The sequence below is a fragment of the Siniperca chuatsi genome, linkage group LG9, assembly GCF_020085105.1.
Source record: "Siniperca chuatsi isolate FFG_IHB_CAS linkage group LG9, ASM2008510v1, whole genome shotgun sequence".
Classification (NCBI taxonomy): Eukaryota; Metazoa; Chordata; class Actinopteri; order Centrarchiformes; family Sinipercidae; genus Siniperca; species Siniperca chuatsi.
Genome location: NC_058050.1, coordinates 619034 through 643830, shown reverse-complemented (window position 1 = coordinate 643830; position 24797 = coordinate 619034). Strand labels below are relative to the sequence as shown.

Below are 24797 nucleotides of genomic sequence, written 5' to 3'. Positions count from 1 at the left end.
TGGTCAAGCCAATCACATGCTAATCAGGTACTTAACAGTGATGAGGGAGGTGCAGCCAGAAAACAATTTTATACTTACATCCACTTTGTACTTATCTGACCTGTATTATAGTGTATTATATTTTTTTGCTTAGTGCTTCTGTTCCTGTCTGCACTGACGTGACAGTGAGCTGCTGTCTCTTGCAGGATGAAGCAATCAGCAATCAGCTCCTTTGACTATCGTTGGGTTTTAATTTGCTGCCTTGAGGAAGTAATCAGAATATGACGCCGATGATGTGTAATATGTGGACGGTTGTTGTTAGGGAAGTAAAAACGTGAAGCTTTAATTTAGCCCTTATCAGAAAAGGAAAAAAAGGAGGAAGTCAGAAAGTGATGAAAATGATGTTTCCTGCATCATTTCACAATCTGTCTGTCGGTTTCCACACAGCTCACTTTTCTGACAGGAGAAGAAGTCAGAACATTAAGAGACTCGCCAGAAAACTACAGGATGGCAGTTTGGGACAGAAAGATTCTCTGGAGCTTCGTCTTCCTGCTGGCAGGTAAGACCGAAGTGTCTTTATGACCTCTCTCGTGTGAAGTCAGTGAAAACAGAGGAAAGAACTTTTCCTTTGATCGGTTTCTGCTTTTGGTCGAATGAACAGCTGACCTCTGTCCTGTCACTTGTTAGTCTCAGTTATGGAAAGTAACTGAGTTCATCTACTCTGGCATTTACTGAGGTACTTGTCCTGTATTAAACTCCTACAAAGGCTTAAATAAGTACGTGCTAGTGTGTATCGATGACTGAAATTAGCTTTGGAGGCCAAAGCCGTTTCTTGTATCAGGCTGTAAACGTGTTTATTTCTGTTGGGCTCTGTGGGCACAGACTCGCTTTTGGAGCCTCAAGTGGCCGTTCGATGAACTGCAACTTCGCGTTGGCTTCATTTTTCAGGTCGCTGCTCGGTGTGTATTTAAGCCTTTGTAGGAGTTTGTTGTCTCTGTGTGACAACAATGTACATAAAGTAAATAAAATACAAGATTTAACCAGCTTTCACATTATCGTATCAATAGTAATTAATAATGATAACACCCTGACAGGGGCCATTGTGCCTAATAAATACTTCTGTGTTTGATGTTTTAAGTACATTTTACTGATAATACTTGTTCAGCAGTACAGCCGGTTTCCATGGCGACGGCATAATCCAGCCTCCATTACAACAGGTTTCTCACAGACTCTGCTTTCTGTCAACATCCAACAAATACAAAAAGCTAGTGACAGGGATCAGGTCTGTTCCAGTCTGGGTCAGCAGATCAAGACATACAGTGCTTGATATGCAAAGAGTCCGAAGTCTTCAGATCCAGTCTCTGACGGTGGTTCTCACAAAGATTTTTTAAAACGTTTGATATTAGTGACTGACGTCGGCGACCGATGATGACATCACTTGTGTGTCGCAGAGACGTACCTGTAAATAAAAGTTTTCTTTGTTTTACAAAGTTCACTACGCTCCAGTTCCCTCTGCAGGTTTTTGGTCTCATGTGGCCCACACCTTTTTTTTTTTGTTTGTTCCATTTCCTGTTTTGTCTCTTAACTTTTTTTTTTTTTTTTTTTTTAGTAAACTCAAGTGAAAAGTCGGTTCAGACATCCTGTTACACATTTTCGAAAGTTGGGACATTTATGAGGAGGTCATGTGACCTGACATCACCACATGCACCTCAGATATCAGATTAAAAAGACCATCTTTGGCACAAAGTGACCTACAGAGTTAACTAGCTTACAACTAGCTCAACTTGCCTAACTAGCTTACTGTGTGTTGCAGCAGTTCACTAGCTTGATGCTTCTATGGTGGAAGAGTACTGGTGCTAATTATCAGTACCATGATGCAGGTTATGAAGTTATAAACATTATTTGCAGTTGCCACTAAACCTGCTGATTTTTACATTCTTGTTCTGGGAGATGATTAATAAATATGAATTAAAGTACAACTTTAAACGCAAATACGTGAATAAATTGATAATATAATTTGAAATAATAAGCTTGTTACACAGTGATAGTGGAACTAACAGGTGAGTCTCCACTGTGTGTTTTGGATTATTAACGCAAAACGCTTTGAACATCCACTCAGACAACTTGTGTTCTGATATCATATTGTTATAAACAGATAATAAAACACAAACACATTCTGACCAGCTATGCAGGAGCACTGATCTAATTAGCGTAGCTATGAAAATGGTGGTCAATGTTTGTCAGGCTGCTGTAGAAGAAAGTCTCTCATGTTCTTCCAGCGCTGTCATACCTTCAGCTGTACGTTGATTGATCAGATATTTGATCAAATGCATGTAAAGGTGATCACAAGCAGCAGAAATCAAACTACACAATGCAACACATCTCCACTTCCTGTCTAGACAGGAAGTTAAAAGATAAAATACAAAAAAGACAAAGTCTAAGCACTTCCTTCTTGCTGAGACCTTAAGGTCAATGGAGCCACTGGCTATTGTACTGTAGTGGTACAAAAGTATCGTTATGGGGAAGAGTAGACACAAAGTAATATTATACGCAGATGATTTACTATTATATGTTGATAACGCCCCACATTCAGTCCCAAACATCATGTCTGACTTTTTGTGGTGACAATGACAACAGTTTGGACAGGAAGTTAAAGACCAGCTTGTGGAGCACTTCCTTGTTGCTGACACATAAGGTCAATACAGTCCGCATGGCTTCTCCATCCAGGATCTCACCCAAACTCGGAGCTGTTTTCCTCCTTTTTTGGCCTTTTCAGCACAAATGTCGCTGCATACAAACAAGCTGCTGGTTAGCGTCCATGTTTGTTTTGGTACAAGAACATGTGACAGGTGGCGGTCTGGCGGGATTTGCGGGTCGTCTGCAGAGGTTCAGTGTGTTGTCTGGTGGATTTACTCGGTCATCAGGTTTCTGCTTCTTCCCGACTGCCAAACACTAAAACATCATTATGTTGGTTTGTCTTTGTAGCGTTCAGCTCGTCTTCGGGTTTGTCGGAAGCTTTAGGCAGCTGAATCCTGAGACGTCATGTCTGTTGTGTTTGTGGAAACAGTTAACCTGGAATTGTTCATCCAGAACAAAACACCAAAAACAATGCTGACATATTCGAAGCCACAAATGTTGCTTTGTCCGTGTGTAGAAAAAATACCACAAATCACAAAGACAAGTAAATATGCGATCAAATAACAGGTGTGTAAATATAAGAGACTCAGAGACACTGAATTTTGTTTTTAATGTCATTCTGTTAATTTTCTACCACCGTGTGTTTCCAGGTGCTGTGGGTCAAAGCGTGAACTACCCAGATCCTGTTTGTGCTGTGAAAGGATCGACTGTCACCCTCCCCTGCACCTTTACACCTAAGTCTGTCATTCAGGACGGAAGAGAAGTTTCCATAGAGATCATCAGAGTCGTCTGGTGTCAGAACCATGCCATTTGTCAGCTCACCACCCCGTCTGTGTACGACAGTGAATCAAACAACAACAGGCCTCGTTACAAATACCTGGGAGACAAGAAGGGAAACTGCACTTTACAGATCTCAGATTTACAGGAGGACGACGACGCGACTCTTCGCTTCAGAATGGAGGCTACTAACGTCAGAGGACATTATACTGGCCAATCAGGAGTGAAGCTCACAGTCACTGGTAGGAGGATTGTATTATAATGCTAACAGTTATATTATTAGTACTGATCATTAACGTTTGTAATCCTGAAGCCCAGAAGTATGTGTGCAGTAGGCTCTCTTTCCAGATTTCCAGTGTCTGCCTGTCTGTCTGCCTGCCTGTCTGCCTGCCTGCCTGTCTGCCTGCCTGCCTGCCTGCCTGCCTGCCTGCCTGCCTGTCTGTCTGCCTGCCTGCCTGCCTGCCTGCCTGCCTGCCTGCCTGCCTGCCTGCCTGCCTGCCTGCCTGCCTGCCTGCCTGCCTGCCTGCCTGCCTGCCTGCCTGTCTGTCTGTCTGTCTGTCTGTCTGTCTGTCTGTCTGTCTGTCTGCCTGCCTGTCTGTCTCTCTGCCTGCCTGTCTGCCTGCCTGCCTGTCTGTCTGCCTGCCTGTCTGTCTGTCTGTCTGCCTGCCTGCCTGTCTGTCTGCCTGCCTGTCTGTCTGTCTGTCTGTCTGTCTGTCTGTCTGTCTGTCTGCCTGCCTGCCTGTCTGTCTGCCTGCCTGCCTGTCTGTCTGTCTGCCTGCCTGTCTGTCTGTCTGTCTGCCTGTCTGTCTGCCTGTCTGCCTGTCTGCCTGTCTGTCTGTCTGTCTGTCTGTCTGTCTGTCTGCCTGCCTGTCTGTCTGCCTGTCTGTCTGCCTGTCTGTCTGTCTGTCTGTCTGTCTGTCTGCCTGCCTGCCTGTCTGCCTGTCTGTCTGCCTGCCTGCCTGCCTGTCTGTCTGCCTGCCTGTCTGTCTGTCTGTCTGTCTCTCTGCCTGCCTGCCTGCCTCTCTGCCTGCCTGTCTGTCTGCCTGCCTGCCTGCCTGCCTGTCTGTCTGCCTGCCTGTCTGTCTGTCTGTCTGTCTGTCTGTCTGTCTGCCTGTCTGTCTGTCTGCCTGCCTGCCTGTCTGTCTGCCTGCCTGTCTGTCTGTCTGTCTGTCTGTCTGTCTGTCTTCCTGCCTGTCTGTCTCTCTGCCTGCCTGTCTGTCTGCCTGCCTGCCTGCCTGTCTGTCTGCCTGCCTGTCTGTCTGTCTGTCTGTCTGTCTGTCTGTCTGTCTGCCTGCCTGTCTGTCTGTCTGTCTGTCTGTCTGTCTGTCTGTCTGCCTGCCTGTCTGTCTGTCTCTCTGCCTGCCTGCCTGTCTGCCTGCCTGCCTGTCTGTCTGTCTGCCTGTCTGTCTGCCTGTCTGTCTCTCTGCCTATCTGTCTGTCTGTCTGTCTGCCTGCCTGTCTGCCTGCCTGTCTGTCTGTCTGTCTGTCTGTCTGTCTGTCTGTCTGCCTGCCTGTCTGTCTCTCTGCCTGTCTGTCTGTCTGTCTGCCTGTCTGTCTCTCTGCCTGTCTGTCTGTCTGTCTGTCTGTCTGCCTGCCTGTGCATCAGCACCTCCTTCTGTGATCTGACCAACAGAGACAGATATAAATATAAATCTCATCTGGATTTTATCTGGTTTCTGCTAGTGGCGTAGTCTACCTTTGGTCCTGCCCATAATGCTGTTAATGTAGGAATTGTGTTCACAAAGCTAAGTGCTGCTAAATGCAGCAAAATCAAGTCTCAAATCATATTCATAATCACAGTATAACGTATAGAAAATGTAAGTTAAGGAAAACTAACATTTTAAATTTATATCAGATTGGACTCGCATGGAGATAAACAGCTGCAGCGGTGACAGAGAGGTGAGAAGAGGTGAAACCGTCACGCTGTGCTGCACTGCAGACTGTACTGTCCACCCACTGGAGATCACCTGGTTCAGAGATGGCCACGCCCTCTCAGAGTCCGGCCCCGCCCTCCAGCTCGGCCCTCTGACCCCGGGGGATTCTGGGAACTACACCTGTAGTTTGAAGACTAACTTCAGCACGCTCTCCCCGCCGTACAGCGTGCATGTGGAGGCTGAAGAGGAAGGTTTGTTTGATCAGTTTTCAGGGGGTCAAACGGAGATCCCGTCCTCACTGAGGTCAGTCCACTACAAACCAAGTTCTTGTCAGGTCGTTTAACAGCGTCTCAAACCTCCTTTGGGACAGCAGGATCGGGGGGTCTGTGTCCGTGACAGTCCAACAATCACGCCCACATCACGCTGTGATTGGTCAGCTGTGTGGCGTGACACGTTCATACTTTTTATATGAACAACTGAGTGCAACACGAATGTCTTGCAGTCTGAAAATGATCTGTGATCAGTGCAAACCTGCAGCAACGCCTGACATACAGTATTATAACATCGTAGAAAAGGTTTCAGTCGTAGTCGTCTGGACGCTGTTTTCAGAATCAAGACGTTTCGGCTCCCATCCGGAAGTCATTCTCAATTGTGAAAAAATGGGACGGGAACTAGAAATTTAAGATACTCTGTGTTACATAAGCCCCGCCCTCAGGGAGGAGTCTACCTGAGTATCTGTTGATTAGCTAGTTTCACCTGAAACTGACCTAATAGTTTCCATGATGGCCCAGTAATCAGTAGACAGCACGATGTTGCTGTTTTCTTTAAACCAGGCAACACTTTAAGACAGAAACTCGTTCACCCTAAGGACAAGTTGCCCACACAGAAACAGAGCGATGTAGTTTACTCCATTCAGTGCAGTGAGGAAAACTGCAAAGAGCGGTACACAGGTGAGACCAAACAGCCGCTTCACAAAAGACTTTATCAGCACAGACGACACGCTAACTCGGGATTGCAGAGCGCCGTGCATTTGCATCTAAAAGCTACAAACCGCACATTTGAAGACAGCGAGGTGGAGAGTCTAAGTAGAGAGAAGAGTTGGTTTGAAAGAGGAGTCAAGGAAGCCATTTTTGTGAAAAAAGAAAACCCCTCTTTGAACAGAAATGGTGGTCTGAGATTCAATCTGCCCAAAGTTTACCACAGTGTGTTAACACCGTGGTCAAGCCAATCACATGCTAATCAGGTACTGAACAGTGATGAGGGAGGTGCAGCCAGAAAACAATAGGCCTGATTACTGATTACTGGGCCATCATGGAAACTATTAGGTCAGTTTCAGGTGAAACTAGGCAGGTAAACAGCAGACACTCAGGTAGACTCCTCCCTGAGGGCGGGGCTTAAGCAACACAGAGTAGCTTAAATTTCTAGTTCCCGTCCCATTTTTTCACAATTGAGAATGGCTTCCGGATGGGAGCCGAAACGTCTTGATTCTGAAAACAGCGTCCAGACGACTACGACTGAAACCTTTTCTACAATAGAACACTCCTGGACGAATGAGGGACGACACCCTAGTATTATAACATCTTATCATGTTGTTGATGCTAACATGTTAGCAACCAGTTTACTATTTCACCTCCAGCAGCTACAGAGTCACATGACGCTTCATCAGGAGGCGTGTCTGTGTCTCCTGATGGACGTCAGTCCGGTCTTCTCTCTGTCAGCTCTGTGTTTGGTCTCCAGCAGCTGCTGAGGGAAACATCTGGCTCTTTAGCAGCTAGATGCTCCGCTACGTTCAGCAGCTGCTCTCTGACTGCGTCTGGCTGCTGTCTGCTGCTCAGCAGGAAGCGTTCAGACGCTTCATCAGAAACCCTGAGACTGAACCAGACAGGAAATGTGCTGCAACACCAAAACTAGCAGCTAAAAGAGGCTAAAAAGCTCCGTGGCGCTGCGGAGGTGGTGGCAGTTCTTTCATCACTATGATCGACGCCTTTTCACATACAAGTAGTCATGTGATCCACTGACGCTGGAATATAAAGTAAGACTTAGAGCCACAGTGTCACTGCAGCTGTTCACCGAGCACAGCTGCTGTCATTAACCTAATGTTTGTGTAGCCGTGGCCGTAGTCTTACTTTGAAAAAAGGTTTTGACGGTTTGATGTTCTGGTTTCCTTCTGGACTCTGGACTCTGGGTGTATGTGATGACCAAATGTTTCTCAGAGTCCTGACTGTAAATGATGTAGTGAAGGTGCATACCATCTCAACAGTTTATACCCCGGCTTTTACAGGAGAGCGGAGCAGCGTGGCTCTGATAGCTGGTGTGGCGTCTGGCGTCCTGCTGGCTCTGTTCACTGTCATTATGGTCGTCTGCATCATCAAAAGGTACTTTAATAAGTCTGTCTGCCTTTGATACTGAATACAACTCAAGACTCCACTGAGCGACACAGCTGGAAGAAGTACCTTTACTCAAGTACTGTACTTAAGTGCTCGAGGTACTTGTACTTTACTTTATTTCCATTTGTTCTATAAACAAATATTGTACTTTTTACTCCACTGCATTTATCTGACAGCTGCAGTCACTGCTTACTCCAGAGAGTGAGTTCCAAATATACATATATAACATATATAATATACGCTAAATTCAGATATTATGATGGATTGCTAATCATTAGTAGTACTAATTACTACAACAGTAATTTAATGTAGCACCAAATCAGCTACGACATTTAAATATTGCTTACATTTATAATAAATGATATTGAATACGTTTACTTATGATACTCGTGCATCAACACTTTTGCGTAAGTAAATACAAGACTTTTACTTGGAGTATTTTTAGATTTTGGTGTTTTTACTTTGACTTGCGTAAGGAGCAGTGTTGGGAGCAACGTGTTGCTGTAATTCCACCAGACTTCCAAAGATTTTAATTACGACTTTTGTATCTCGAAATTATGAAAAACCATCCCGTTATTCAAAGAACAGTAATTATGAGGTTTTTTCTCGTACTTATGAGATGCTGAATCATAGTTTCGAGATATCTTTCATAGCTTAAAATATCGCCAGTTGTTTTAAATCAGGCGTTTTTCGACACTTTCCCGTCCGCACCTCGTGCTCCTTCCACGCGTTTGTCTGCATTTAGCTGTTGATGCTTTTTCTGAACTCTGCTTCCTGTTGCTGTTGTGGTCATGTGGTTGTGTTTGCAGGAAGCGAGCAGCAGCAGGAGATAAGGATCAGGGAGCTGCGGGAGCTGACGTGGAACAAAACGTGAGTCACTGCTGGGAGGAGGCGGCCCAGTCACTCCTTTATTTATTTATTTATTTATTTATTTATTTATTTTTTAATATCATCCCTTTTTGCACCCACACTGTTCTGCCCATTAGCCTTTTCTCAAGCGAGGAGGAGATTTCCACATATTTACAATGTGAGCTTTTGCTCTGTATGCTTCACTGAACAGGAAGTGTGCACATTGAGAAATATAAGCTAAAGGAATATAAAGTCTTACGTGTTTGGAGTATATTTCCCCACGTGAGTATACTTGCAGTATTACTTCTTATATTAAAGTGCCGTTTTATTTAACAAAGTTATAAATATGATGTAAATCTATTTGTAGCGGACTACTTCTTATTAGAAACTAACGGAAACGTGTAAGCAGAAGCAGACAGACATAAATGGATTCTAGAAGTCTAGAAGTCCTTAATTTATCCCCTAAAAGTTTTCATATTCATATTCACGTAGAATGTGCCAGATTAAACTTCTGCTTCTCATAACTTAATCTGAGGTTTATCTAAGTGAGTTTTCAAATTCAGGAACATTTCAGGCCCTGAATTCGTAGATTTAAAGGAGTTTATATTAAAGATGTGTGCAGACTCTGGAACTATTAAAGCATTTCAAGACATTTCGCTTTAGGGATGTTTGTGAATGGGCTTTCCATTAGTTTATGACTGAGATTAAAGGTTTGAAGCTGAAAATGGAGCTTTAAATGCTGCGTTTCTGTTTGGTGACTGAAAGAACCTTTGAAGCGTCAGACGTTTGTTCGCTTCTCTCTTTATAAATGTTATGAGCCATGACTGAAAATAAATGATGCTACTGGTGGTTCATTATTATGCTGTTATAATGTGTTTACGTGACGTTTGTTACACTGCAAGAAATGAATTATTACGCTGATCGAATCAGTTCTTAATCCGCCTCTGACTGGTTCGCCTGTAGAGCTGCCTTTTAAACAGTTAACTCCTCCCTTCCTGTCTTTCGTCATCCCCTCCCGTCTGTGGTTTTCAGCGTCCCGGTGACATCTACAGCAACGTCCTGCCGCCCGCGGAGCAGGGGGGGGGGGGTCAGCGACGGGAACCCGGCCGGGCCGCGGAGGAAGTCAGCTACGTCTCCGTCCAGTTCAAACACAAGAACCGGGCCAGGTAGCTGCTTCGTGTGTGTGTGTGTGTGTGTGTGTGTGTGTGTGTGTGTGCACTGTAACTGTCCGACAGACGCTCAGATAACAATAATGCTGATAATAAACTTCATTTCTGTAGCTCATAAAAGCAAATAACAGTAAAACACGGATCAATACAGCAAGAGGAAGTTCAACTAAAAGGTTTCAAGTTTAGTTTCAAAGTGTCTTCAGATGAGTCGCCGAAACCCTTAGTCACCACGTCACTCTGTTTAAAGGCCACCAGTAACAGTCTGGCTGCTGTCGGTGCCGCTGAGTCCATGTTGGATGCATTTCTGTCAGATGTCTCAGACTTCAGCCCCCGGCTGTAGCGAGCTCATTTTTCACCCCCATCGTCAGGACGGTCTCCTCTGGACGTGCGAGTCGCACTGACCCCCCCCCCGAGGAGGCTTTAGTCTCTGTCCTGTCACGTCACCAGGGTTCACATGTCGTCCCGAGCGAGGAGTTAAATCCCCCACCTCCCCCGCTGACGTTCATGCGTCTGAAAGGGGGCTTTGATGAGAGTTTTAGTCGACTTCATCAGAGTTTTGTCGACTTTAACAACTCCGCCAGTGGCAGCAACACAAAACTCTCCAGCGCAACGTCAGGCGTAGAAAGAACAAACTCAGGAAACGGATGAACTAATCACGAGTGGCCAGACTGGGCAACCCTAATTGTGCAATATTCTCTGTTTAACACTGCTGTGCAATATCCTCCGTCTCATTATCCTCTTAATAAGCTGCACTTAACTTGACAGTTCATGCACTATTACTTATTACTGTATTATCATCATCAGCCGGTAAACCCACTTGGTACTTACACTTATTTTATCTTATACTTATACCCACCTGGTACTTCATTTACTTTCTGACCTGTTTTATAGTTTTTATAGTGTATTATATTGTTTGCTAGTACTTCCTCCTGTGTGCGCTGACGTAAAGGCTCTGTCCAACAGGCAGAACTGTGCCACAGAATTTATTTTTGTTATCACGATATGTGTATTATTAATGCGTTATATTCCGACAGAGTTTTCTACGTCACCTGCAGTTGGTCACGGCGAAGGTTTGAACAGGAGATACTGTTCAAACGTATCATTAGCACATTAGCTTCCCTCCACTGAACATTTAATAAACCTGTACCTCTGTTTAATCGAACCGCTGTGGGGCGGAGCTTCCCGGGTCTCCCTGTTTGTTGACTGTGAAGCACATGAAGAGGCTTTTCTCTTACTGTCCCAGATCACACTGTCCTGACTCATTCTGGGGTTTTTGGGTGTTTTTTTTTTTAGACCAGTGGAGCAAGCAGAGGACGCCGTCGTCTACAGCTCGGTCGCCAGCCGAGGCTGAAGTGCCGTCTCATTCCCACCCACGGGATCCCATTAAACAGGAGGGAAGTCCCCGCCGACAGCATGACGACGGGACGTCCCGGGAGTCCGTTTGTGTTTATCTGGTAGTTAAACTTTGGCAACTTTATCAGCCTGGAAGTGTGTTGCCGTAAGTCTCAGCAGGCGGACTTTGTTTCTCACAGCAGCGTGTAGTTTATTCACAACATCTCTGCAAAAAACTAAAATATCTTCGTGAAACTGGCCGCTGATGTAAATAAGTTTCCCGCTGCAAACTCGCATTAAAAGCTTAATTTTTTATTTTAAATATGTTACACAACACAGAGACGCAGGAGGTTCCTTTGGAGTCAGTGTAAAACCTGTTACTGTATCTGTTGAAATCTAATATATAACCCTGCATTTGGACCGCTGCACACTTACAGTACACCCCGGCAACCACCTGGAATCTCTATAGCAACCACTCTGAAGGCCTTAATGCCTGGTCGCACCAGTAGACGAAAATTTCATGCCAAAATCCATTAATTTCAATAGAATCGCTGCGATCGGTGGATTCACTGGGAATGAAGTAAATCTAAGAATCGTAGCTTCGCTCTGTGTTCCCATCCAGTTTTATTGAAGCTCTTCTGTCAGAGTATGGAGACAGGAAGACATCATACCGAGACAGCTTTTAATAAACTGTCCCGTTAGTGACCGAGCTAACAAGCTAACAAGCTAACACAGCTCCTGCTGCGGTTCAGTAGGCTGCTCTGCCTAAAAAGCATCTCCTCGTGTGTCGATCGTTTGGGGAAATTAATTTACAATCGATCGGCTGACGTGTTTCTGCATGAATCAAACCGTGAGCTGACATCTGCTGTTTTTTCCTCTAGAGTTTCCTAACTTTGTTTTGGGGGGAAAAACCAGCTCAGAGAGCTATTAGCATTAGCATGCCACTTTCTGGTGTAACCCGAGCCTTAAGAACCTAAACCTGAACACTGAGAACAATAGACACCACAAAGGAAGCTGCTAATTGTGCCATACCAACCAACCCATTCACCCCAAACACCCCAAACACCCTACCAACCACCCCAAACACCCCAAACACCCTACCATCCACCCCAAACACCCTACCAACCACCCCAAACACCCCAAACACCCCAAACACCCTACCATCCACCCCAAACACCCCAAACACTCTACCATCCACCCCAAACACCCTACCAACCACCCCAAACACCCCAAACACCCTACCATCCACCCCAAACACCCCAAACACTCTACCATCCACCCCAAACACCCCAAACACCTCAAACACCCTACCAACCACCCCAAACACCACAAACACCCTACCAACCACCCCAAACACCCCAAACACCCTACCATCCACCCCAAACACCACAAACACCCTACCAACCACCCCAAACACCCCAAACACCTCAAACACCCTACCAACCACCCCAAACACCCTACCATCCACCCCAAACACCCCAAACACCCTACCAACCACCCCAAACACCCTACCATCCACCCCAAACACCCTACCATTCACCCCAAACACCCTACCAACCACCCCAAACACCCTACCATTCACCCCAAACACCATACCAACCACCCCAAACATCCTAGCATGCAACATCTTTGTGATCACTGAGCAACCACCTATCAACACCTGTGTAACTACTTGGCAACCGCTTAGCAACACCCTAGAAACCACCCCAAACACCAGAGCAGCCACCCCAAACACCAGAGCAGCCACCCCAAACACCCTAGCAACCACCTTGAACACCCTAGCAACCACCTCAAACACCCCAAACACCTCAAACACCCTACCAACCACCCCAAACACCCCAAACACCCTACCATCCACCCCAAACACCCCAAACACCCTACCAACCACCCCAAACACCTCAAACACCCTACCAACCACCCCAAACACCCCAAACACCTCAAACACCCTACCAACCACCCCAAACACCCCAAACACCCTACCATCCACCCCAAACACCCCAAACACCCTACCATCCACCCCAAACACCCCAAACACCCTACCAACCACCCCAAACACCCCAAACACCCTACCATCCACCCCAAACACCCTACCATTCACCCCAAACACCCTACCAACCACCCCAAACACCCCAAACACCCTACCATTCACCCCAAACACCATACCAACCACCCCAAACATCCTAGCATGCAACATCTTTGTGATCACTGAGCAACCACCTATCAACACCTGTGTAACTACTTGGCAACCGCTTAGCAACACCCTAGAAACCACCCCAAACACCAGAGCAACCACCCCAAACACCAGAGCAGCCACCCCAAACACCCTAGCAACCACCTTGAACACCCTAGCAACCACCTTGAACACCCTAGCAACCACTCCAAACACCAGAGCAACCACCTACCAACATCCTACCATAGACTCAACAACACCCTGGTGACATCTTAGCAACCACCTATGAATTCCTTAGTAGGTTATCATGTAGCAGAACTTTAGCTACAACCAAGTCAATCGCAATAAGCCACTGAGCTCTGCTGAGGCTAACCTCTGCACCACAGCTGCTGTAATGATCCTAAATCCAAAAGTCTGAAGCTCTCTGATTGGACGATTCGTACAGCAATGCTCTCTGGGACTTGTAGTTGACTTCTCTTCTAAAGTTGTTATGGACACAGTCTGGTACCTTTGACTTCACCGTGTCTCAGTGTTTGTACTGATCATGAATGTACCGACTTGCTTTGGATTTTTTCTTTATTCTTTTTGTAATTTATTGTATTATGTGAAGTGTAAGAAAGGTGCCGTGTAAATAAAAATGTATTTAATTTGAAATAAATGATTTGAGTGTTCCTGTTTCAACTTCAGAGCTGACACTTTTATGGCTCTGATAAAACCCAACCGCCTGTCATTTGACTCTATAGTCTGTTTTCGCCTTCCACGCTCGTCTCGCAGTGAGAACGTCTTCACTGTCGTAAGTACATGAGCAACTGAGTAATTGTGTTTTGAAAGACAAACTGCAGAAATAACTGGAAGCAGCAGCTCAGAAGAGACAGTTTGATATGTGAAACTCACAAAAAGGGAAGTGAGAGTTTCTTTCATCACAGGACTGAAGACATCAGCTGTATTCAGACCACACCTACACGTTTACCTTATACTACGAATAATTATAAACTACAACTGAATGCTTGATATTGATTTTGGATTCAATGTTTAAAAATGTAAGTGTTTGTTTCTTAAATACTAGGGAAATTGTACAGAGTTTGGTTGGTGGCAGGCCACAAGCGTCTCAGGTGGCGCTGCGGGACTTTGAATTCATGTATTTCTGAAATCCTGGCTACAACCAGCCGCGCAGGAGACGACGAGCTGCAGATGTTTGGTTGTTGCTCCTCTTTTGTTTTACTTTGTGTGTTTTTTTACTGCTACTGTTTGTTGTATCTGTGAACAAGTGAATTTCCTTCTTGTGTAAATGAGTGACACCTGCAGTTCCATGTGTCCTCTCCCACCTCAGATCGTGTGTCACTGTTACTGTTTTATGCAACAGTAGTGTTACTCAGTCAACCGACTCGATGTGGTGGAAAGTACCTGAATACTTTTAGTCAAATACTGCACTTAAGTACAACTCTGAGGTACTTGTACTTCCACTCAATCAGCCGGTAAACCCACTGTGTACTTTACACTTATTTTATTTTATACTTATATCCACCTGATACTTAATCTATCTGACCTGTATTTTAGTGTATTATATGTTTTGTTTAGTACTTCTCTTCCTGTGTGCACTGACGCGACACTGAGCTGCTGTAGCGAAAGAGTTTCCCCTCGGGGATCAATAAAGGATTTCTGATTTCTTTTGTAACTCTGCAGGAAGAGAAACTGAAATCTGGGGATGATGATGATGATGATGATGATGAATGGGGTTAAAGAGAGTGTGGACGTCCAGTCTGAGTGGACAGACGAGCAGAAAGCAGAGAGGCTGGCACAAACTTCTGTTAACTTTCACAGCTCTAATAATATCAGCGAAGAGGAAGAGAAACTGCAACAGAAGTACTACAGCAAAATGAAGAGATTTAACAAATCTACCGTTCACACAGGCAGACCTGAACCGAGCTCTCAGGACGTCCACACCGGGGAAACATCAGATATGTTTCACTATGATAAATCACCTTAGTGAATCATCGAAGGGCATTTTACTGGAACTATATATATAATATATATAAGAAGCTGTTGTAGTTCGATACGTAAGAAAAGATCACACGAACCCAGGGAGTTATAGGCCGTCGCTTTAACCTCCAGGTAATGAAAAATAATGGAGAGCACGATAAATGTAAGATCGACGTATCATATGGAAAACAAAGGCTGTGATTTAAAATATCAGATGATTCAGAAGAGGCAGAAACACACGTGGACCTGCTTTATGTTTGGAACATGAAATGAGGAGAGCGCAGATTAACAGAAGCACAGCGGCCATCTTGTCTGATACAGAGAAGGGTTAGGGCTGACGTGGAAGGAAGGATGATTAATGAAACTACATTAGTAGTTAGAAGAGTCTCTCTTTCTGCGGAGTGTGAGGAAACTACAGCAGCGACTGTTAAAACAGAAGAACAGTCAAGTTTAAGTTCTCAGCAGACAAAACAAAGACAATGTTCTTCACAGGGAAAAGAAGTGACAGTAATTTAAAATGATATAATCAAGAATTGGAGAGAGTGAAACAACTGAAATTTCTAGGCTTGTGGTTTGATGAAAGAGTCACATGTTCAGAAGGTCACTGTGTAAAAAAGCATTAAATGTGATGAGATGGGGGGGGGGGGTCCTGTAGATCAGCCATCTACAGGATCAATACGATCAGTGTTAGATTCTGGCTGTGTAGCGTTTGGAACAGGAAGGAACAGGAAGGTGGCGAACACGAAGGAACGGGAAGGTGGCGAACAGAAAGGTGGCGAACAGGAAGGTGGCGAACACGAAGGAACGGGAAGGTGGCGAACACGAAGGAACAGGAAGGTGACGAACAGGAAGGAACAGAAAGGTGGTGAACAGGAAGGAACAGGAAGGTGGCGAACAGGAAGGAACAGAAAGGTGGTGAACAGAAAGGTGGCGAACACGAAGGAACGGGAAGGTGGCGAACAGGAAGGAACAGGAAGGTGACGAACAGGAAGGAACAGGAAGGTGGCGAACAGGAAGGAACAGGAAGGTGGCGAACAGGAAGGTGGCGAACACGAAGGAACGGGAAGGTGGCGAACACGAAGGAACAGGAAGGTGGTGAACGGGAAGGTGGTGAACGGGAAGGAACAGGAAGGTGGCGAATGAGAAGGTGGCGAACAGGAAGGTGGCGAACAGGAAGGAACAGGAAGGTGGCGAACAGGAAGGTGGTGAACGGGAAGGTAACGAACAGGAAGGAACAGGAAGGTGGCGAACAGGAAGGAACAGGAAGGTGGCGAACAGGAAGGTGGCGAACACGAAGGAACAGAAAGGTGGTGAACAGGAAGGAACAGGAAGGTGGTGAACGGGAAGGTGGTGAACGGGAAGGAACAGGAAGGTGGCGAATGGGAAGGTGGCGAACAGGAAGGTGGCGAACAGGAAGGAACAGGAAGGTGGTGAACGGGAAGGTGGTGAACGGGAAGGAACAGGAAGGTGGCGAATGGGAAGGTGGCGAACAGGAAGGTGGCGAACACGAAGGAACAGGAAGGTGGCGAACAGGAAGGTGGTGAACGGGAAGGTGGCGAACAGAAAGGTGGCGAACAGGAAGGTGGCGAACAGGAAGGTGGTGAAGGGGAAGGTGGCGAACAGAAAGGTGGCGAACACGAAGGTGGCGAACAGAAAGGTGGCGAACAGGAAGGTGGTGAACGGGAAGGTGGCGAACAGAAAGGTGGCGAACAGGAAGGTGGCGAACAGAAAGGTGGCGAACAAGAAGGTGGTGAACGGGAAGGTGGCGAACAGGAAGGAACAGAAAGGTGGCGAACAGGAAGGAACAGGAAGAGGCGAACGGGAAGTGGCGAACAGGAAGGTGGTGAACAGGAAGGTGGCGAACAGGAAGGAACAGGAAGGTGGCGAACACGAAGGAACAGGAAAGTGGCGAACAGGAAGGTGGCGAACACGAAGGTGGCGAACACGAAGGAACAGGAAGGTGGTGAACGGGAAGGTGGTGAATGGGAAGGAACAGGAAGGTGGCGAATGAGAAGGTGGCGAACAGGAAGGTGGCGAACAGGAAGGAACAGGAAGGTGGCGAACAGGAAGGTGGCGAACAGGAAGGTGGTGAACGGGAAGGTGGTGAACGGGAAGGTAACGAACAGGAAGGAACAGGAAGGTGGCGAACAGGAAGGAACAGGAAGGTGGCGAACAGGAAGGTGGCGAACACGAAGGAACGGGAAGGTGGCGAACAGGAAGGAACAGGAAGGTGGTGAACGGGAAGGTGGTGAACGGGAAGGAACAGGAAGGTGGCGAACAGGAAGGAACAGGAAGGTGGTGAACGGGAAGGTGGTGAACGGGAAGGAACAGGAAGGTGGCGAATGGGAAGGTGGCGAACAGGAAGGTGGCGAACAGGAAGGAACAGGAAGGTGGTGAACGGGAAGGTGGTGAACGGGAAGGAACAGGAAGGTGGCGAATGGGAAGGTGGCGAACAGGAAGGTGGCGAACAGGAAGGAACAGGAAGGTGGCGAACAGGAAGGAACAGGAAGGTGGTGAACAGGAAGGTGGTGAACGGGAAGGAACAGGAAGGTGGCGAATGGGAAGGTGGCGAACAGGAAGGTGGCGAACAGGAAGGAACAGGAAGGTGGCGAACAGGAAGGAACAGGAAGGTGGTGAACAGGAAGGTGGTGAACGGGAAGGAACAGGAAGGTGGCGAACGGGAAGGTGGCGAACAGGAAGGAACAGGAAGGTGGCGAACAGGAAGGTGGTGAACGGGAAGGTGGCGAACAGAAAGGTGGCGAACAGGAAGGTGGCGAACAGGAAGGTGGTGAAGGGAAGGTGGCGAACAGAAAGGTGGCGAACAGGAAGGTGGCGAACAGAAAGGTGGCGAACAGGAAGGTGGTGAACAGAAAGGTGGCGAACAGGAAGGTGGCGAACAGGAAGGTGGTGAACGGGAAGGTGGCGAACAGGAAGGTGGTGAACGGGAAGGTGGCGAACAGGAAGGAACAGGAAGAGGCGAACGGGAAGTGGCGAACAGGAAGGTGGTGAACAGGAAGGTGGCGAACAGGAAGGAACAGGAAGGTGGCGAACACGAAGGAACAGGAAGGTGGCGAACACGAAGGAACAGGAAGGTGGCGAACAGGAAGGAACAGAAAGGTGGCGAACAGGAAGGTGGTGAACGGGAAGGTGGCAAACAGGAAGGAACAGGAAGGTGGCGAACAGGAAGGTGGCGAACAGGAAGGTGGTGAACAGGAAGGTGGTGAACGGGAAGGTGGCGAACAGGAAGGTGGCGAACAGGAAGGTGGTGAACGGGAAGGTGGCGAACAGGAAGGAACAGAAAGGTGGCGAACAGGAAGGAACAGGAAGAGGCGAACGGGAAGTGGCTAACAGGAAGGTGGTGAACAGGAAGGTGGCGAACAGGAAGGAACAGGAAGGTGGCGAACACGAAGGAACAGGAAGGTGGCGAACAGGAAGGAACAGAAAGGTGGCGAACAGGAAGGAACAGAAAGGTGGCGAACAGGAAGGTGGTGAACGGGAAGGTGGCAAACAGGAAGGAACAGGAAGGTGGCGAACAGGAAGGTGGCGAACACGAAGGAACAGAAAGGTGGCGAACATTTTGTGATTTGCTGTCCAGAACACGACGCTGAGCCTGAAGGAAATAAAGGTTTGATTTACGTCCTGGAGAGAAGAGCTACCTGCTGCCGCTTCAGTACCTCAGCAGCACAAACCTGCCAGACAGGAGACTCAGGTGTGTTTCGAACAGGAAGGAACAGGAAGGTGGTGAACAGGAAGGTGGTGAACGGGAAGGAACAGGAAGGTGGCGAACGGGAAGGTGGCGAACAGGAAGGAACAGGAAGGTGGCGAACAGGAAGGTGGTGAACGGGAAGGTGGCGAACAGAAAGGTGGCGAACAGGAAGGTGGTGAACGGGAAGGTGGCGAACAGGAAGGAACAGGAAGGTGGCGAACAGGAAGGTGGTGAACGGGAAGGTGGCGAACAGAAAGGTGGCGAACAGGAAGGTGGTGAACGGGAAGGTGGCGAACAGAAAGGTGGCGAACAGGAAGGTGGCGAACAGGAAGGTGGTGAACGGGAAGGTGGCGAACAGAAAGGTGGCGAACAGGAAGGTGGTGAACGGGAAGGTGGCGAACAGGAAGGAACAGAAAGGTGGCGAACAGGAAGGAACAGGAAGAGGCGAACGGGAAGTGGCGAACAGGAAGGTGGTGAACAGGAAGGTGGCGAACAGGAAGGAACAGGAAGGTGGCGAACACGAAGGAACAGGAAGGTGGCGAACACGAAGGAACAGGAAGGTGGCGAACAGGAAGGAACAGAAAGGTGGCGAACAGGAAGGTGGTGAACGGGAAGGTGGCGAACAGGAAGGAACAGGAAGGTGGCGAACACGAAGGAACAGGAAGGTGGCGAACACGAAGGAACAGGAAGGTGGCGAACAGGAAGGAACAGGAAGGTGGCGAACAGGAAGGAACAGGAAGGTGGCGAACAGGAAGGAACAGAAAGGTGGCGAACAGGAAGGTGGTGAACGGGAAGGTGGCAAACAGGAAGGAACAGGAAGGTGGCGAACAGGAAGGTGGCGAACAGGAAGGTGGCGAACAGGAAGGTGGTGAACGGGAAGGTGGCGAACAGGAAGGTGGCGAACAGGAAGGTGGTGAACGGGCAGGTGGCGAACAGGAAGGAACAGAAAGGTGGCGAACAGGAAGGAACAGGAAGAGGCGAACGGGAAGTGGCGAACAGGAAGGTGGTGAACAGGAAGGTGGCGAACAGGAAGGAACAGGAAGGTGGCGAACACGAAGGAACAGGAAGGTGGCGAACAGGAAGGAACAGAAAGGTGGCGAACAGGAAGGAACAGAAAGGTGGCGAACAGGAAGGTGGTGAACGGGAAGGTGGCAAACAGGAAGGAACAGGAAGGTGGCGAACAGGAAGGTGGCGAACACGAAGGAACAGAAAGGTGGCGAACATTTTGTGATTTGCTGTCCAGAACACGACGCTGAGCCTGAAGGAAATAAAGGTTTGATTTACGTCCTGGACAGAAGAGCTACCTGCTGCCGCTTCAGTACCTCAGCAGCACAAACCTGCCGGACAGGAGACTCAGGTGTGTTTCTCTTTCCTCTAATGAGTGAACGTGCAGAGTCCCGGTCCACACTCCGGGCCAGGTGGCGGCGGTCACGCACCATGACGGTGACACCGACCGCCGTAAAACTTCACGAAGAAGAAGAAGAAGAAGAAGAAGAAGAAGAAGAAGAAGCTGCGTCTGGTCGTCACGGCAACGGATCGAGCTCCACTTCCGGTGTGAAAGGTCACCGTCCCGGCTGAAGATGGCGGCGCCCGACGAGCTGTTTTGCTGGGAAGGAGACTGGGGTTTACCCTCCGTCAACACCGACTGCCTGGTGGTTCTGGTGAGTCTTCGTTCACACCGGACCGAACCGGTTCACCGGCTGCCTGTTGCTCTCGTTCACACAGAAACACGGGTTAAATCTCACGGTAACTGCTGCTAGCGTTAGCATGCTAACGGCTGAGTGGACGACAGAGTGACAGTTAACCGACGTTTTCCCGGAAAAACAGTGACGACGGTCATATATATATATACACATATACACACGTGTGTGTGTGTGTGTGTGTGTGTGTGTGTGTGTGTTGATACAACTGATACTTGTGTAATTTCTGTAAATTTTGACAGTTTTCGTCCGCATCGAAACGATGACGTCACAGGAGCTGCGACCATTAGTCGATTAATCAGTGACTGTTCTGCTGCCGGCAGCTTTGTTAATGGTATTCGGCTTTATTATATTATATATTATTTAGTAACTCTTTCCTACGTTAATTAATAAGATCTTCCTGCGTTGTCCTTTTGCCGATTGTTTGTTTGTGTGATTACGTTTTTGTTCTTATTCGTGTTTCTGTGTTGTTATAATTGTGTTTCGATTGTGTTCGATTAAGTGATTAATCGTCTGGTCGATGGGCTGAAAAATGACGGGATTTGAAGTCGTGACAAAACCTTTGATGACATCACCACGGGCGCCGTTAGGAAACTGCACTAGACCAAACGATCAATACAGATCATTTATATATTAATATAAAGAAGAGGTGTTTGAGCAGTCTGACTTCAGGCCGTCCTGAGACTCGGGACGCGGCTCCGTTTAAATCCAGTATTAAACGTCTTCGAAACACGTGGAGCTTTTCTTGTGGACAGACCCAAAGAATGAAAGTAGATTCAATCCAAGACATAAAATATAAAACAGAATTTAAACAGTTACAACAAAAACCTTCAGTTCAGAAACAGCCAGAAGAAGAGCTCCAGCTGAGGGGCCCGACAGCAGGGGCCCCGACAGCTTTAGAGACAAGTCCAGATTTAATCAGAGTCAGAAAGACTTTATTGATCCTGAAGGGAAACTCTTTGTTACAGCAGCTCGCCTTTACGTCAGCGCACACAGGAGGAAGTGCTAGCAAACAATATGATACACTATAAAAACTATAAAACAGGTCAGAAAGTAAATGAAGTACCAGGTGAGTTTACCGGTTGATGATGATAATACAGTATAATAATACACTGTAATAATATAAGTAATAAGCAGAGGTGCATGTACTGTCGAGTTAAGTGTAGCTTATTGAGATTATTAAGATATTGCACAGCAGTAATGGAGGTATGAATAATATCAATATCAATAAATAAGAAAAACTAACATGGAAAAACTAAATATTGATCAGGAGTATTAAACACAGAATATTGCACAATTATTCAAGTACTGCAGAGATGTTAATGATCAATGTCCAGTTTAGTGACTTCGGGTCATACAGACTGACACTTAGAGGGAGGAGTTAAAGAGTCTGATGGCCACAGGCAGGAAGGACTTCCTGTGGCGCTCTGTGGTGCATTGTGGGGGGATGAGTCTTCCGCTGAAGAGACAGGCGGCAGTCTGACCAGTCGAGGCTTTAAAAACCAGCAGTAACCTCCTCCGATCAGCTCTGACGCCGAGACGTGACGCGTGTCTCCGCAGGGTCTGATGAAAGGCCAGGCCATGACCAGAGGCCAGCGTGTTACTACTCTTAATGTCAGCGACGGGACACATTCGTGGTACCGGGCTTTAGTGGGACGTCCGGCTGCGTGTCATCTGTGTAGTGATGGATTATGTGTAATATGTGTAGAAATGATCAATGAGCCTCTGATCAGATCAGAGCTGCAGGGTGTAACTCTTCATCCCACCACCAGGCGGCACCACAGCTCTGAACACAGCACTCGTACACGCTGACAGAGGACGACTTCCTTTAATTTCTTCTTTCTTCCTTTTGTGCGTGTTTTTGTTTTATCTGTAAAGTGATCGATCGATCGATCGATCGATCGTGTTTAAACAACTCCCTCACTGAACTCTTTCCATATGCAGCCTTTGCTGTGAAGCTGCTGTTTGTTGTGTTATATTTGTGTGTGTGTGTGTGTGTGTGTGTAGTAATTTCCCCCGATGACACACAGCTGAGTTTATTAGTATTGATCGGAGAATCGTCTGTCACGTAATAATTACAGTTTGAAAGAAACCGCCCTCCCACCTGAAACGCAGACGGGAGACAAACGAAAGGAAAAACCTTTGAGTGCAGCTGACGTCCCAGCATGCTCTCTGGCTGTGTAAACACGCCGAGCAGGCCCAGCTGATGCAGGTTTAGGACGAAGAGGGCGGGAGGAAAAGCTCTGGGTGACTTTGAAAGCGTCGACTGTCGGCAGGAGCGGCTCAGCCGGCTGTTTCCGTAGGAACAGCGACCGAAGTGACGTCTGCGTTCAGACCCGAGGGCCGGACGTCGGCGAGCAGGTCGGACGCTCGTGCGTCAGTGCGAGATGTCAGGAGACAGAGGAGCGGGACGCGATCCGGCTGCTAGAACAGAACCCCGCCGGTCTGGTCTGCAGAGATGATGGTCCTCCGCCGTGTTCCCCACAGGTGGGCCAGTGCACGTGAGGCGTGCACAGAGAGCGGCACCGGGTCCAGATGCTGGACCCCCACCTGTCCGGATCACGTCTGTCCTGTGACGAAACCTTTCTGTCCCGATGGGAGGGGTCGAGGGCTCACCGGATGAAGGTGATCGTCTGCTTCATCACCTCCGTCACCTGATCTCGGCCCGATGGCCGGCGGCGGCGCTCACCGGCCCAGCAACGGGAGCGCGAGGTTTCTGTAATAATAACTGTTAGTTCTTAAAGTCGTATAAAGTCTTGCGATGTTTCTCGGGTGAGGCGGCACACCTCGGCTGTAACGCTCCGTTCTGGATCGATCAGGACCGGGACTTTTAAAATGCTGAATTCCAGATCGACTATTGATTAGCAAGAACACAAAATAAAGTCATTCGTCCTTTTCAGAAGCACAGATTTATCTTTTTTAATCAACATTTGAATCAGGCTGAAAACAGCGGATTTGTCCTTTAAGTAGTGTTGATGGTTGTGGTTTGCGAGTCGACCCGTGACCACCCAGAATGCACTGGTGCAGCAGACAGACTGCGGCCGTGAGAGTCTGGTGACAGTGATGCAGCCTGCAGACCGCGCCGAGGGCCACAGTGCTCCTCTGACCCATTAAACCTGACTGAAACATGTTAGTGTTGGACTGAGATCTGAGCACAGAGCAGCGGTGCACTCTGGGTAATGATGGAGCGGTTGGAAAACACTAATCTGTCGCTGCTGGGAATCATTTTTCCAAACCGCTGCAGGAACCTGACTCTGCTGCTGGTTTGGAAACCGCCAACAACGGCGTGCCTTTGAGCTTCTGTCATTTACCTCAAATGCTCCAGACCAGAGCCCAGAGCGGCCCCAGAGCCCAGACCAGGGCCCAGACCAGGGCCCAGAGCGGCCCCAACCAGGGCCCAGAGCGGGCCCCGACCAGGGCCCAGAGCGGCCCGAGAGCCCAGAGCGGCCCCAGAGCCCAGACCAGGGCCCAGACCAGGGCCCAGAGCGGCCCCAACCAGGGCCCAGAGCGGGCCCCGACCAGGGCCCAGAGCGGCCCGAGAGCCCAGAGCGGCCCCAGAGCGGCCCCAGGGCCCAGAGCCGCCCCGACCAGGCCCCAGAGCGGCCCCAGAGCGGCCCCAGAGCGGCCCCAGGGCCCAGACCAGGGCCCAGAGCGGCCCCGACCAGGGCCCAGAGCGGCCCCAGAGCGGCCCCAGGGCCCAGACCAGGGCCCAGAGCGGCCCCGACCAGGCCCCAGAGCAGCCCCAGAGCGGCCCCAGAGCGGCCCCAGGGCCCACCGGTGTCTCTTCCTGATTGCTGGCTGTGATGTTTGCGCTTCACTGCAGATTTAAACTCATATCGACGTTTGGCAGCTGAGGAAGCTCCCGGACCGTACAGCAGCTGATGGTAAATGGATTCGTAGGTTTTTGTGTTTGCAGGTGAACTGCTGGACACCGGGGGGCGCCGACACGTCGACTTTCACGCTGTAAAAAAGTCGCTCAGTATGTATCTGGGTCGCAATTCTGTATGAAAACAAATCCAAGCCTCCAGGTTGTTGTTCGTTTCCACTCGTCCGACCTGTGAGTTCATGACGCAGCGCTCCTTCTCGTTAACCTACCGTCACTGTTCTGGTCTGTTCCGGTCTGTTCTGGTCTGTTCCGGACTGTTCCGGACTGTTCCGGACTGTTGCAGTCTGTTACGGACTGTTACGGACTGTTGCGGTCTGTTGCGGTCTGTTACGGACTGTTGCGGTCTGTTAC

General features: G+C 48.3%; 3 protein-coding genes across 7 annotated transcripts in view; 2 read left to right on the top strand and 1 right to left on the bottom strand.

Moving 5' to 3' along the window:
• Nucleotides 1-311: 311 nt before the first annotated feature.
• Nucleotides 312-12088, top strand: LOC122881075 (B-cell receptor CD22-like). 5 transcript variants are annotated; one of them, XM_044206772.1, is made up of 7 exons: nt 337-538; nt 3267-3635; nt 5249-5518; nt 7549-7642; nt 8464-8524; nt 9536-9669; nt 10966-12088. In XM_044206772.1, exons 1-7 carry the CDS (start codon nt 487-489, stop codon nt 11021-11023), a joined length of 1038 nt encoding a protein of 345 aa, XP_044062707.1. In that variant the 5' UTR covers nt 337-486; the 3' UTR covers nt 11024-12088. The 5 variants fall into 5 exon arrangements, with proteins under 5 accessions (XP_044062710.1, XP_044062708.1, XP_044062709.1 ...); XM_044206775.1 differs by lacking the exon at nt 9536-9669 and having other exon boundaries at nt 312-538; nt 5249-5570; nt 10966-11104; XM_044206773.1 differs by lacking the exon at nt 9536-9669 and having other exon boundaries at nt 314-538.
• Nucleotides 11978-13402, bottom strand: LOC122881076. Its single transcript, XM_044206776.1, has 3 exons — nt 13142-13402; nt 12575-12901; nt 11978-12430 (listed from the first exon to the last, which is right to left on the bottom strand). The coding sequence occupies exons 1-3, from the start codon at nt 13196-13198 to the stop codon at nt 11978-11980; spliced, it is 837 nt and encodes a 278-aa protein (XP_044062711.1). The 5' UTR covers nt 13199-13402.
• A 6488-nt stretch (nt 13403-19890) lies between these two features.
• mtx1a (metaxin 1a) overlaps nt 19891-24797 on the top strand; it is a 16258-nt gene continuing 11351 nt past the window's right edge. Inside the window, 1 exon segment of the mRNA XM_044206769.1 lies at nt 19891-20521. Within this exon segment, the coding sequence (XP_044062704.1) occupies nt 20441-20521 (81 nt within the window). The 5' untranslated portion in view covers nt 19891-20440.